Raw genomic sequence first — 15,497 nt, forward strand, 5'->3', positions numbered from 1 at the left:
ATCATTCATACTATGTGAAAATTTTATTTTGTGGACTATAAAATTGGTTTTATGTTATTCTCTGAGGTGTGTGTTCACCAGTTACATTACGTTCAGAAAAATGTAATGGCTGATCAACTCCTTGGTGCATTTAAGTCTAGAAAACATACCAAGAAGGAGTTGAGCACGAGACTTTTAACACCTGGGGGATTATAAAATTTATATTCCTATTTTGTTGTTTGGTGTTTTTTATGTGTTTGAAAATTATATTCAGAGGGAGCATGAGCAGCTACCTGTCTCCAGTGTTCATCCACAAAGGTCCTAAGGATTCTTTGGCTATAATATTTTGTGGGTGTGTTTTGGCATTTCTTGTAGATGTAAAAAGAGCTGGTGAGGAGTGGAACAAATATTCAAAATTAAAAGAATTATGTATTAGTGGAGATATGCATTTGATTGTGACTTGATTCAGGACTTCTGGAGAGCCACTTCCTTCCACTTTCTTCAGTTTTCTCAAATAAAAGTGATGGTAACAGTACTGCCTTCATTTGAGATCTTAGGATAATAAATACTATAGGACCAAAGAAGCAGGCCCAAGAAATATTCATCAGTCATGTTGTGTGATACCCATGGTGGAATTCATCAAACACTGACCTACAGATAAACCCAGAAAAAGCCTTTATATTTATATTAAAACACTTAATATCAAGAGAAAATAAAGCAGAGAGGCAGTGGGTTGTGTCTTAATTTCAGTGTGGAGAGTCATACAAGGGTAACTCTGCAGACTCCAAGTATCCTGGTTTTGACAGTACAGTTCCTATGACAACAGCTGCATGTAAAGACTGGTGAATTCTGCTAAAAAAGAGTGTTTTGAAGTGTAAACTAGACTCTAGTTGCCTTTTATTTTCATTTCTATGCCCAGAAGCCTGAATTTAAATCTCGTTAAAGAAATCTTTCTGCTACACTTAATCCTTCCTAGCATTAGGAATCAAGGTGACTGAGGTGTAAAGGGACAAATTTAAATTGCTTTCTTTCTTGTAAGTACAAGAAAATGAACTGAAACATATTTATAAACTCCTTGAGAGACTGATACTATTATAATTGAAGTACTAGTGAATATTTGTAATCAAATTAGAGAATTTGCTTGACATTTTCTTCTGCTGAATGAGGAAATTTACGCATTTTGCATCTCTCAGATGAAAAGTAGTTAAGACAGAGCAATATTCTATAAATTTGGATGATCGTCATCCAAACATTACTTCTGTTTTTTTGTTTTGAAAAATGTCTTAGTTGTAAATATAATAAGCGTATGTATAAATATATATATAATATATAAAATGTAAATATATTCTACACAGTGATGGTTTCCTAGCATTAAGCAGCATACTTTTTGTTTTCCAGTGCCACACTTTTCATGTGAATGTAATAGTTAAACATTACCACAGAACACATTTATTCAAATTATTAAGGAACTTGTATTGTAGATTCACATTTCCATCATTAAGAAGGTTCTAATAATAATAGGCTATCCAAATAAGAGTTTATCAGTGATTTGTTCTGAAGTTTTGCCCTTGCCAAATCTTCTGTTTCCTGTTGGTCCTTGATTACAACTGCATAAGTTTCTTTTAATTCTTAAAATGGTCAGCAGTAGAGGAAAAAGAATTCCACATCTGGTCCTCTTGATCATGCTTTGCAGTCAGCTTTTATTTCCTTCAATGCACAGTAAGTTAATTTTGAGGTTATTCTAAATATTTTACTGAACATGTTCTTTTATGAAACATGAATTTGAATTCTAGACACATTACAGAAACTTTGCTCTCTTGGTCAATACAAAGAATTATAAAAATGAGTTAGTTTGACTAGATAAACTTTCTTCCAATATTATTAGTTATATCTCACTTTTTAAACTGGATATTAATCAAGTTTCATATCACCCACTGAACTACTTCAGCTAAGATTGAAACAGATATATTTGTAACAATGTTCGTCTACTTGATTACCCTTTCTAATGATAGACCAAATTTAACTCCAATTCTTGTCTTTGGAAATTACTAATAATAGAATCATTTAGATTGGAAAAGACCCTTAAGATCATCAAATCCAGCAACCCTAAGCACCATGACTGCATGCATTCTAAACACCTGCAGGGTTTGTGATTTCACCACTTCCCTGGAAAGCTTGTTCCAGTGTTCCAGAACCTTTTTGGTGAAGATTTTCTAATATCCAATTCAAACTTCCCCTGGCACAACCTGAGGCCATTTCTTCTTATCCTTTCAGTTATTGCTTGAGGGAAGAGACAGAACCCCACCTGGCTACAATTTCCTTCCAGATAGTTTTAGATACTGAGATCTCCCCAAGCCTCTCTTTCTCCAGGCTAAACACCCTCAGGTTCCTCATAATATTTCTGTTCAAGACCCCTCCCCAGCTCTTTTGCCCTTCTCTGGACACGCTCCAGCCCCTCAATGTCTTTCTTGCAGTGAAGGGTCCAGAACTGAACACAGGATTTGAGGTGTGGCCTCACCAGTGCTGAGTACAGGTGATTACTGCCCTGGTCCCGCAGTTTGTGGATGTTTCAGTAGTTTCAATAGTGATTGTCTAGTATCAATGATTTACATCATTTAAATTTATTGTTCTTTATCACCTAATTTTTTTTCTACTTTTCATAACAAATAACAGTATTCAGTGGCATTTATATTACGTGATGTTTTATAAATCATAGAACATCAATTTATATGGTGCATTCAAGAATTTTCTACATAAGTATTGATTTCCATTCCTACCTAAAAATAGATGAATATCAGTAACAAAGTTGTTCTTTAAAATCTCTTAATTGTTTTTGAAATAATTTTTAAATTTTCGATCTTGATTTTCTGCCTTGTCATCAGCACTTTCTGATTCCAGTGTTTGTCTTCCTTAAAAAATTCTTTCAAATATTATTACAATTTTATTTGTTTCTTTATCAGCTTTTTTTCCCCATAAATTTCTGTCATTAAAACGCCTTCTTTATTCACACACACAAAAAAAAATTGATAAAATGACCTTGGAGTATGTCTAAACATTTCTTTACATGAAAATGTTACTGAGCATATATATCAAATTAAATTTTATTCTTTTGAAAGTGTGAGTGACCTAGAGTAAAGAAAGGCATATTTAACATTTAAGAATGACCCCTGCAAGAGGTTACAGTTATTGCAGAGCACAGAATGAAAATCAAAAATGATCAGTGCATTGGAGAAATGGCTTGCAAGGAATAACACTAAATTCGGCAGAATTCAGATTACTGTACTTATCAAAGATAAAATTTACAAATAGAATAAAAAAGAACAAGCGATTGAACTGCATTTTTTCCTTAGAAAAATGCAATTACAAAAAATAACAGAATACTTAGTAGAATGGAAAATTCAGTAGTAGAAATCTAGGACATCCTATGAGAACTGCTACCTGTGGAGTATGAGTGACTGTTGGTCCACTGCTCAATAGTGTTGATGTCCAGCTTTGGGTCCTACATCATTAGATGTAGAAAAGCAGTAGAGATGAACCAAAGGATTAAAAATCAGGGCTTCTGAAGAAAAGCTGAAGAACTTTGGCTGATCCAGCCTTTCAAACAGAAGTTTGATACGCACAGGAGTAATGGTATTCCAATGTAGCTGCAAAATTTTAATATTGCTTTCAAGTAATATGTTTTCAATACTTCCAATATCGTATTTGGTATAGGTAATAAACAGTATTAAAAAAAAATTATAGGCAAATATTAAGGAAAATTGTCTAATTATCCAAGCAAATAAATAGGTTATTTATTTGATCTTAATAAGATCTAAATTGATTTGATTTTGATAAGATCTAAATTTAGAAATATAAATCACTGGGCATTCTTTATGAGTGGGCTGAGAATATTTGGTCTTGCCTGCGAGCTAAAGAAGGGCCTGAATAACATGTGGTTTGGATAACAGTATTTTGAAACATTCTGGAATAGGTTTCTATTTTACTGTGAAAACCATACCTATGTCAATCAAATACACATGATAATCCAATATCAGTTTTCAAAGCTGTATTTTTTGTTATATGCAATGGGGTCTCTTTAAAGAGTGCATGTATGAGAATACATTTCATCAGTCTTTATATGCTTTAATGACAGGCTACACTTCATAATTAATAAAGTACAAATGAGACTGTATCGACTGTCTACACAATATATAATATAACATATAATCTTACAACAATATAATATTTACATTCTCCAGAACAAGATGAATCCTGACAGTACATTTACCTTTTCTAGAATATTTTTAGCTATTATCTGTGTGAATGGATATAAGAAAGAAAATATATGGAGATATATCTCTTTAATTGAATCTGAAGAAAAACAAATATGTGATTGGTAAAACTGTGTTTCAGATAAGCGAGCAGTAGATACAGAGCCCCTGGAGAAGGAAATAAGCAATTTCATTGCTAACTGATAAATCACCAATATCTGTTTGTTCTATGTGGGTGTGTTACAATGCAACAAATAAATTATGTTTATTAAATATTTTCTTGGAGGATTAATGAGCACTGATAACAGACCAAAGCAGCACAAAGAAGTGTACCACAATTATTTATCTGGTTGTGGGGGAAGGCTGGAGGAATAACCCATTTTTATCATTCATTTTAGCTAAAAATAAGCCTCTTTCGCTCTTAATATGAAGTGCTCCCCATCATTAGAGGGCACTGCATATTGCACCCTTATTCTGTGCGTAGTATACAGAGTGTCCAAACAGCAATTTTGAAAAAGTTCAATGCTCGGCTTAATATAAGATTAGGCTTTATACTTTCAGAAGGGGGGATGTAGGCCTATGTTTTTCCTTATAGTTTATTTCATTTAAACAGGATAGCTCTAGACCCTAAAGCAAAGCCATCTTGCAAATTTCATGGTTTTATTGCTATGTATAGTAAATTCAGCCTGTAATCATGTGTACTTTTTGCGGTTTTACTTATTGATTAAAAAATAGCAATAAAAACTTCTTCAGATTTGCAAAAACTCCCAGATCATCTCAGATTTTGGCTGTCATCAGCCATCAGTACCATTTATTCATCAAGTACTGCCATCTTGTGGAATTAGAGTAATCAAAGTAAATCCTAAATGGAGGAAGAGAAATATATTTTTCCTACAGGATCTCCCACTGCATCACAAAAAGAAGACTAGAACTGGAGTAATTTCTTGTACAAACATCATAACTGCACATAAGTACAATTGTGGGATGGGTGTTTCTCATGCTCTGTCCTTGAATAGGCAAAATTAGCCATGTTATGGACTTTTGGGGTTTCAGTGACCTTAATAGAGTTCATATGACAACCTTCTTGTTATGTCTTCATTTGCACCCAAAATAACATTTAGCTAACAGGACGGTCAAAGCTGTCCAGAAACCTCATGCTAAATGGATAAATGAAGCAATTTCTTAAGAGAAAAACCCTGAAGCAAATCTGAGAAACTTTCAGGCAGTAACAAACACAGGAGTGAATATTTGGTGTTATCTGAATGCTTCAGCACAGCTCTCTTTACAATACTTCAAGCATTATTTCATACTGACCCACAATGACAGAAAGACTTCTGCATTACCATAGTACTGACATTTTCTGCATCAGAATATCACCAAAAGCACTAAGAAAAATGCTGATATGTCAGTATTCCAACTTCATCCATTATGGGAAGTACATCACATTGTGACAGTTTAGGAATCAATGTTGTTTAACAGACAAAATGAAACTACAAAAATAATTTAAAGAATTATAGTAAGCAAGATTTCACATGATAAACTGATTCCGTCTTCTTACTACTTCATCACCAAATGACCCAGATTTTTACCTATATAGCCTATTAAAAAGTGCTTAAAAATACAGAAACAAATAAGGCATTAGGAAGTCTTTCCAAATCATCTTCAGAAAAAAATACAAGTTTTTCCTCAGAGACATCCTTCTGCAAAAAGGTTGGTCTTTCATAAAAGGAACTATCAGTTTTGCAGTTACCAAAATTACTTATATAATTTTTATACCAAGACTTTATATATAAGAGAATTTTGCAGCAGAAGAATTTTTCAGCCCAGGACACAAATTTCAACTCACAATTGTTCTATAATACATAATTTCTCCATCTTTTTTATTCTCTGTTTCAGTTTGTGTTGACGCAAAGTATTAGTCAAAAATTTTCTTTTGTTTTGGCAGTCAATTATAATTTCCAGGAAGGGCTCGGCATCCTCTTTGTCATTTTGCCGTTGATGTCACACTAAAAATAAAATAGATGGGCATAAAAAAAAAAAAAACCCACAGCGAACATTCTTTAAAAACTCCAGACTTCACCATACTGCAGTGTTTAGTTTTCTCTTTTGTCTTAAACTTATTTCTTCCCTATTGAAAACAAGTTGTGTACAGCATGGAAAAACACATGGAAAAAAACACTAAGTTTTTTTCTCAAAAGCAGATGACTTCATAAGGTCCATATCTAAAATAATTACTTTCTGATTTTAACGTTCTGGTTTGGTTTATTTAGATTTTGGTAGCACTGACTTTTAGCTTAAAAATTTCTTGAAGGTCATCATTGTTTATTTATCAGGCTTGAGATGCATCTCTGGAATTCAATATCCTGTTAAAAAATATTGCTATGATGATTGTATTAGTGCTTAACCAAATGACACTGGTTCTAAAATCTTTTAACATAAACCATTATGGGAAAATTCAGGCTTGAAGTTCAGTAAAAAAACTGCAGTAAACTATGTACAAATAGACCTGAAGTCATTCATTTGGTCTTAGGCTTCTTGTTCTGAAACCCTGGAAGTTCACTCAACAGTTAACCACTTTGTAAGAGTAAGATTTCAGATAATATTTAAAAGCTTTTCTTCTTGCAGTTTACATATGCTCCGGTGCTGAACTCCTGTGGGACTTGTGACATGTAACTACATCCACAGTTGTTTCAGAATATTTTACTGTGCATGTACTATAGATTACACACTGCTCTACAGAGAGACAGCTATGTTTTAAGTGTTGATTCTCCATTATTGTCTTTTTATTAGGGGTTTGCTTTTTTTTTATATATGTCTTTGCAATCATTTGGGTATTGGCTTATGCCTAATACTGCCAGTAGAAAAACAAACCAGCAAAACAAAACAAACCCCCAGGTTTTGTACTTGGCCAGCCTTTGCTAGCAATTGTTTTTTGCAAATTCTAACTTGTAAGTTTGCTGGCATACAAAGTAGAAACAGTCAGATTCCAAAAATGTGAACAGCGATGCATGTTTCATCCTCTTCTAGGGCTGCAAATTTAGAAGTGTGAGATATTTGCACAATGGATCAATGTCAAGGTACATCCATTTTTCCTTAATTGCAGTCATTGTGCGAACACCCTTTTTTAAAATCATTTCTGCAAGATCATCCATCTATTTCTGTCAGCTAAAAACTGTGTGGTCCCCAGATCCCAAGCCAGCTGTGGTTGTTTCTGACTGGTCTGCAATATTTTTCTGAGATGTCTCCACTGAAGCCTATTCATAGTGTATGGACACGACCCTCAAAATTTTATTTAAGAATCTGCTGAACTCATTAACCGTGTCTAACAGGACAAAAATATTAATGAAGTTTCTAAGGGGCTTTTCACCTGCAAAGGTGATCAAGAATTCCAGATTCATTCCAGATCTGAGCGTACAAATGCATTCTTCAGGCACTTTTAAGTCTATTCCTGGGGTTTTGTTTTATAGAAATGAAAAATAGGAGCAATACTTTCAATGTGTCAATGACTTGACAAGAATCAAGAAGTCAACTGCTAAAACTTTTTTCTGGACTTCAGAGTTTGGGCTCCTGGCAGGAATATAGATGCAGTAGGTGTGCACCAAAGAAAAAAAAAAAAAAAAAAGGCAGCATTAAGCACAGCTTCACAGCATAAATGCTTTGAGTTTCAGATTTGGCAGGAGTTCTGTTACCTTTTTTTCTCACTACCCACACTAGTACACATTCAATCATCACACCATTTTTAACAGCAAAAATAATTAAGAAAGTGACAAAATGACAGTATCTCCCAGGATTCAGCACTGGCAAAGACTAAGTATTTTACTTCCTCAGAGGCACAAAAATTTATTGCCTAAAATCTGTTCCTTCGCATTAATTCTAATTAATAAATGAATAATTAATTATAAGTGGTTTTAGGCTACAAATGGAGAGAATTCTCTTCTGCGTGAACTGCCAATGAACCCACACTGATGACTGCTTTGCATTTGGTTTGAACTACTTTTAAACCAGAGCAATTAGTGAGACTGATTGCTTTCCATTTGAATTGGTAACAGGTTTTCAGTTAAAGCCTATGTATTTTCCTTGAACTTGTGTATTCGTCATGACTTTGTAGAATTTTATACTGCCATGAATCATTTTTTGCCAGATAAAACATTATGGCAAAATGTGGTAATAAAATTTTCAGAGACATATTTGGGGCAAAATCAGTGTTTTGCCTGAAACATAACAGAAAAGAAAGGAAAATCTGAACACTCAGAGGACCCTCTGAGAGCCTTTAATTCCTTGGAGTCCTGTGTAGCCACCAGAATTGCTAATAAATCTAAAAAAGATTTTACCAAAATGTCACTGTGTGCGGTTTAATTCCCCATTTTGAGATTTTGAGGCAGTCTTCCACTCCTGTTAGCTAGGTATGTTCAGTCCTTTAACATAGCATTTTTATATTGATACCATCAGTTCTTTAGGAGAGAATTTTCATCTGATTTCAAAACCAGAGTAAATTTCCTAAAAATTGATTCGGAAGGCACTACATCTTTCTAACATTATATGCACTGTTTACTTATATTGGTTGAAAAAGCAGTCATTGTGCTTCTCTGTTCCCTTCTCACCACGGTGCCAGGGGACAGTTCAACATAAGGATAGAAAGGACAAATCAGCTGGAATTTCTAATGCTCTCATATATTGTTGTAGTCAAAGTGCATGCCTGGCGAGGCTCTAATATGTTTCACACTTTCTACACCAAGAACAGCTGTAGCAGTTCCTCTCCTATCATTAGAAGAAAACCACATAGTAAAATTTAAATTTTGAGGTGTTTCCTCTCACCTCTTTGACCCTTTCATCTTCAAACTAACTTAATATGAAGAAAACTTTTTGACTGTCTCGGGGATGAAAGTATGACATACTTGAAATTACTGTCTTCCTGTTACTGCTGAAGCTGAGTACTCACACAAGAAATTTCAGTCTAAAAGCTTGGAATTTGTTATACCAGTGGAGCAGTTTGCATCTTGGAGCAGTAGTGGGAACTTTACATTCCTGGACTAGCTTTGGCTTATCTCATTTTGAAGCCAGGTTTTGGAAGGCTGTACAGGAGGGAGATTACAGAACAAATAACCTTACAGCAAATATGTAAGTTGAAGTTGTGAACGATAATTTTTTAAAGTGTGAAGAAAGAATGAAACAATGGAAGAAAAGTTCAAAAGGAGAACAATGTGTAAAGAAGTATACGTAGAGTTAAGGTTTAAAGTCGGAGTTGGTGAAACTCCACATGAATAATTCCCTGCAAGAAACATCCTGCTAAATCAAAATCTCATTAACTTTACTGATACTTCTAATGTTGAGACATAAATTAATCTAGATTATTATTAAATCATGATATAATCTCATAAAGAATAATAGGAAATAACTTTTTTGTTTTCTCAACTAATTATCATGAGTATAAAGGGAAAAGTTTATAATGTTCAGGTAAATAGAACAGATGATTCATGGGATAAAGATAAGAATCAAGGCACTCAATTTAACTGCTATTTTTAAAAATCACTGAGTATTTGGTAGCTTTGGTTTAAGGAATTATTAATTGATCATAGGGATTTAAGCTGCATAAAGGAAGGGTTAAGAAATTCTTCAATTAAGCCGATGTAAAAGATACAAGGCAGTAATATTACCTACAAGGTTGGATGAACAGTTACTACAATATAGATATTTTAAAAACAGACATTTGGAATGAAACCTGTTTATACAGATACTCTTGCAGAAGTCATGCATAGCTTTGTAGGAATCACCTTAATATATTTCCCTGCAAATCTGAACATGCGGAGAAAATAATTCTTTGGATATTATTATTGGTTTGACCCAAAAGACTAGAAAAGGAATAATCTAATATCTTATTGCTGTTTTCTGAGTCTGAAAATAATTTAATTATTTTACCTGAACTAAATCTGCTTTCACAGGGAACTTGTGCATTCAACATTTATGCTATTTTCAAAATCCCCAGGGGAGAAAAATATTCTCTTCAATTCTAAACAAACAAAAAGAAATTTTAAAATCTTTAACTTTTTTTTCCCCATAGATTATTGAAATAAAGCTAATGAACATTAATTTAGTGTATCTATTAACATGGCACAGTATTGTTTCTGCAATTACTTTATCTTATTTTCCTTCTGTGTTTTTTTAGAGATCATCTATAGCTGGGTATTTAATGAATTCCCATCTTTTGTGGCAGAAGACAGCAGGCGCTTCATCTCTCAGGAGACAGGCAATCTCTACATATCCAAGGTGCAAACATCCGATGTTGGCAGCTACATATGCCTGGTAAAAAACACAGTGACAAATGCCAGAGTTTTGAGTCCTCCTACACCTCTGACACTGAGAAACGATGGTAAGAAAGGCATTATGTCTGGGGACTACATGAAAGGAAAATACTGAAGTAATAATACTCTAATTAATTTAAGAACCATGATTTTTTTGTTTTTCAGTATATGCATGCATTTTCTGCAGCAACTGGCACAGGAATGTTGTTCACAGAGGCAGTTTCTTTTAAAACATCCAGACATTGTGAGAATATTTAGATCTGCGAAGGCTGAGGTGCAAACTGGCACCTCTTGGTGTATTTTGTTTAGAAAGGGTACTCCACCTTACTATTCTGATGTTCTGTCACTGACAGAGAGAAGCACATCTCCTTTGCAGGCAATGTCTGTTTCCTTAGGGCTCAGTTCAGTTGCTGCAACCCAAGTGGCTACTGCCACACTGATACCCTCAGGCACCTTGGACAACCACAGGGAATCTGGCAAATGCCACATATCCATACGGACCCTTCTGCAGGATGCCAGGAGATCATTCATGGATTTGGCCACTGTGGCTAAAGACAGCACAAAATGTTTCCCTAAACACACTGGCAGAAAAAGAGGACTGAGGAGAATCTCCATCCTTTTCTGGGTGCAGAATGTCATAGTGTCAGAGGATGACAAAGAGTCTGATATACTTAGTGCCTTCTTTGCCTCAGTCTTTAGTACCAAAACCAGTTGTACTCAAGATATCCAACTCCCAGAGCTGGAAGTTAGGGATGAGGACTTGAGTGATACCACCATAATCCAGGAGGCAATGGTTAGTGATCTGCTCTGCCAACTAGACATCCAAAAGTCTATGGGCCTGGATGGGATGCACCCAACAGTAATGAGGGAGCCGGTGAAAGAGTCCACCAAGACACTCTCAATTATTTACCAACAGTCCTGGTTGTCTAGAAAAGTCCCAATTGACTGGAAATTAACAAATATGAGGCCCATCTACAAGAGTGATCAGAAGGACAACCCAAGTGCTGGATTCCGCATTTGGGTCACAACAGACCCAGGCAGTGCTATAGGCTGGGACCAGAGTGACTGGAAAGCTGCCTGGTAGAAAAGTCCCTGGGGGTGCTGGTCAGCAGCAGCTGAACATGATCCAAGGTGTGCCCATGTGGCCGAGAAGGCCAATGGCATCCTGGCCTGGATCAGCCATGGTGTGGCCAGCAGGAACAGGTCAGCGATTGATTGTCCTGCTCTGCTCAGCACTGGTGAGGCCACGTCTCAGCTGTGTCCTGTTGTGGGCCACTCACTTGAATAAAGGATATTGATACCGTAGTGAGTCCAGACAAGGGCAATCAAGCAGCTAGAGGTCTAGAAAACTGATCAGATGAGGAGTGGCTGAGGGAGCTGGGATGGTTTAGCCTGGAGAAAAGGAGGCTCAGAGGAGAGCTTACCACTCTCTAGAATTGCCTGAAAGGAATTTTCAGAGAGGTGGGTGTCAATCTCTTCTGCCATGTGTCAAAGGAAGAGAGAAAATGGCTGATATTTTCCTTCTTTCCAAGACGTTCCACATTCAATTATGCTTTTTAGCTCCTCACAGAAATTCAGGACATGTGAATGCATACCTACATAAATCAAAGAGAGAAAGAGATAGAAGCTTTTGAGAGTTTTCTTTTGTCTTGCTTTTAGCTTTTTGTCAAAATAATACTGGTCCTGTGCTGCAGACACACTACAAAAGCTGGACTCAAACACAGATGATTTAGTTTAAAAGAGTAAATGAAAAATGTGTTCACTAATTAGAATGAAATTAAGTTAATGTTTGCTTGTTGTAGCAAATTTAAATTTCCTTCTGCATAGCAGGTAGCCTCTGCAGTAAAAAGCTACTCTTTTAATTTATCACTTTCTATTATCTTTTGCTGGTTTAGTACCTGTGTTAATTATTGAGGTTCAGGTGTTTAATTTTACTGATTTAACAGAGAACTTGATCTTTTTGATAATTTTTTTTTTCAAAATTAAAACCCCTAAACATTTACGGCCTATTTAATCTTTGGACTCTGAAAAAAATAGTTTTATTGCCATATTTATTATTCATATCTTAGTCTCTTTGTTCTTTATGATATTTCTTCATGCCTTTATTTGGCTCCATCTTGTGCAGAAATTCAGCAGATTAATTAGCTATGTTGTACTGACAGTACATAGGCACACAATGCACTGTAAGAAATTGAGAGAGTAAACAAGGATAAAGGCAGCAGTCTACATCACTGGGCTAAGAAAAAAAAATCTATGAAGGAAAACTCTGCAGATTTTTTTAAATGTCAAGTGGGTAGTAAAGAGCAGCCTTCAGCAAATTTTTGTTTCACGGCTGGCTGTCACACCACTGTGATAATCCAACCTGGAGAACTGTGCTGGAGTACTGGGGAAGTGTTTGCACATAGATGAACAGCTCCACAACAATTTTTCAGTTTCCTGATTCATTTTTTCACACACATGAATTTCTACTAGGCTTCCATGCCTTAATTTTAATATGTTGGTATTTATGAAAAGTTCCTTTACTGTCATGGAATTCTTTAGTATTTCTTAGTAAATTGCTTTCTTTCCTGTATGACTGAGCAAGTTTCTCAGTGAAGAAATCTCAACTTTCTACCAAACCTTGCATTCTCCATAAACCTACCTTGAAATAAAAATGTTAAAGAAAATACTGGTTGCTAAATCATACTATTTAGGACATCTGTCTCGTTCTATCTCCTCCACATAACACAATACCATGAGCCTTTTAAAAACTATCTAGGATTATAGTAAAAAATTTCCATAAATCATACTGTACTTTTTCATTTTCATACAAATGGCCTTAGGTAATATTGCCTTGTCCATTAAAAAATATTAAAGGGTGATGACAACCTTTTTAAAGTATGCATTCATTATGTGCCAAAATACAGAATAACCACTGAAAAGTAGTGCTAACTAGTTAAAGAAAATCAAAGTAATTTATGAAGAAAGAAATAGATGGGAATAGACTCCAAGAGGGAAGTGAGAACTTAAAAATAGCATTAAAACAAATATCAAATTACCTGAAAATGTACTTGACTCTATGTTTGCTGAGTTGTGTAATATGATTTTAAATATGGCTTGTTAAGCTTTTTTGTTTTTGTCATAAAATTACTTGAAGTACTTTGAACTTTTCAAATACTCACTTAGGTTTAAAAATAATGCATCTTTCTAAGTTCCAGTGGTTAGCACCACAATTGACATCACCCTAAGCAGTCAGCACATTTGTTAGAAACCACAGGAAGAGTTTGTGGTTTTAAACAGCTTTTACAAATAGCTCTACATAAATAAAGTAATTTATATAGCCTAAAACATATATATCATTAACTCCAAAATACTCTAGTTGATTTATTTATCATCATTCTTAAATTTTGATGTGTATACAATACCTATGCCCAGGGGACTAGGCAGTTTGTGGCAAAGAGCACTTCAATGACAACACTGGTCTCTATTTATCTATGAGAAAGAACAATACTAAGACATTCTGCCAAAACCTGCAAGATTGTAAGAACTTACTGGGATTTTATTAATGTTTTATTTCTTCTGTGATATGTCTCAAAGGGGAGCTTAGCTGCTTGATATGAAGCAAATTAAATAAAAACATCAAGAAATCCATCAATGGATTCTGAATGAAATGAATACCTCATTTGTTCAGACGTCCTTGACAGTCAGGCATTTCTTATAATTCAATTTCATTTCAAGCTGGGTTATAAAAACACCCTAAAATTCTGAGGGAATAAAAAATTTTACCAGGAAATAAAAAAATGTGCATAATTTCATTAACTGCCTTTTAAGGTAATACAAACTTTGAGGTATTATTTGGTAACTGTTTACAAATAATAAACAGCTTTGCTAAATTGTATCTTCACAGGCCTGGATGCTGATTGGGAGCAGTAAATTTTCTTGACTCATGAAAACAACAGAAAGTCTTTTCAAATTTACAAAATAGAAATCTAAAGAGTAAAAACATTTGATGTTTGAGAGCATTAGACAGTTATTTCAAGTTCACACATTTTTATTCTAGTTTTTCATACTTTTTTATCCTTCTTATCTTTTTTATTTCTTTGGAAAATATGTTAACTTTAACATTATTACTGTCCAGTAGTGAATTACATAATTCTTCATTTTAGCCCTGTGCAGATACTGCATAGTAGCTTTGCTATGGTGAAATTTCCAGAGGGGAAAAAAAAAACAAAAAACAAAACAAAACAAAACAAACAAAAAAACCCCACAACCAAACTACTACAACAACAACAAGAACAAAAACAACACAACCTGGACAATTTCAGACATCAGAAGATACTTTCCACTATGTTTTATTAGAGCAAATTAGTTTAACCTCCAGAGCTTGGTATGTCTGAGAAGACATATTGTCATGTAACTGACTTTCAGATTTTTTCCATGTCTTTGTAGTCCGTGAACCAGGGAACTGAATTTTGTCTGTCCTCATTCGACTAATTAATTCAATGTGATTAATAGTCTTATGTAATGATATAAGATACAGTTATCAAGGTATTAAGGATGTTAATTTCTAAATTTCCATTATGAAATATGATCTGCATATGCTTTTTGAGGTTAAACTCTGGGATATGTTGCTTGTTTAGGTTATCTAAAGATGTCTATACCAGTGTGAGGGAAAATTTGAAGGAAATCATTACAAATTTCCAAATAAGAGAAATCAAACAATGAAAAATCCCCGTGTAGCATAATAAGGTAATAAATAAAGACAGAAAAAAAAAATTGCAGTTTCAAATACTTAGCTGAAGAATGATGACAGTTTTTAATTAACTGATACCTGGGATTTTTTAAAAATTGTTTAAAGATGAAGTGTAGTGTTTTTGACCTGTCATTCTTTGCCTTTCTCTGGTTTTTAGGGTTTTTTAAATTTATTTTTCCCCAACTTTTTTTAGTGGTTTTGTCTTCTAATAGGATTATTTATCTGGAGCTGAATTCT

The 15,497-nt window shown here is 34.5% G+C and overlaps 1 protein-coding gene across 3 annotated transcripts in view; it reads left to right on the plus strand.

Annotated features, from left to right (window-relative positions):
- Nucleotides 1-15,497, plus strand: part of CNTN5 (contactin 5) — a 598,136-nt gene that overhangs the window by 430,164 nt on the left and 152,475 nt on the right. For all 3 annotated transcript variants that reach the window (XM_066175731.1, XM_066175732.1, XM_066175733.1), the window contains one exon: nucleotides 10,393-10,596. In XM_066175731.1, coding sequence (XP_066031828.1) covers nucleotides 10,393-10,596 — 204 coding nt within the window. The remainder of the gene's footprint in view (nucleotides 1-10,392; nucleotides 10,597-15,497) is intronic.

The sequence above is a fragment of the Chamaea fasciata genome, unplaced genomic scaffold (assembly GCF_029207755.1).
Source record: "Chamaea fasciata isolate MVZ Bird 193981 ecotype frontalis unplaced genomic scaffold, bChaFas1.0.hap1 SCAF_2, whole genome shotgun sequence".
NCBI classification, from domain to species: Eukaryota; Metazoa; Chordata; class Aves; order Passeriformes; family Sylviidae; genus Chamaea; species Chamaea fasciata.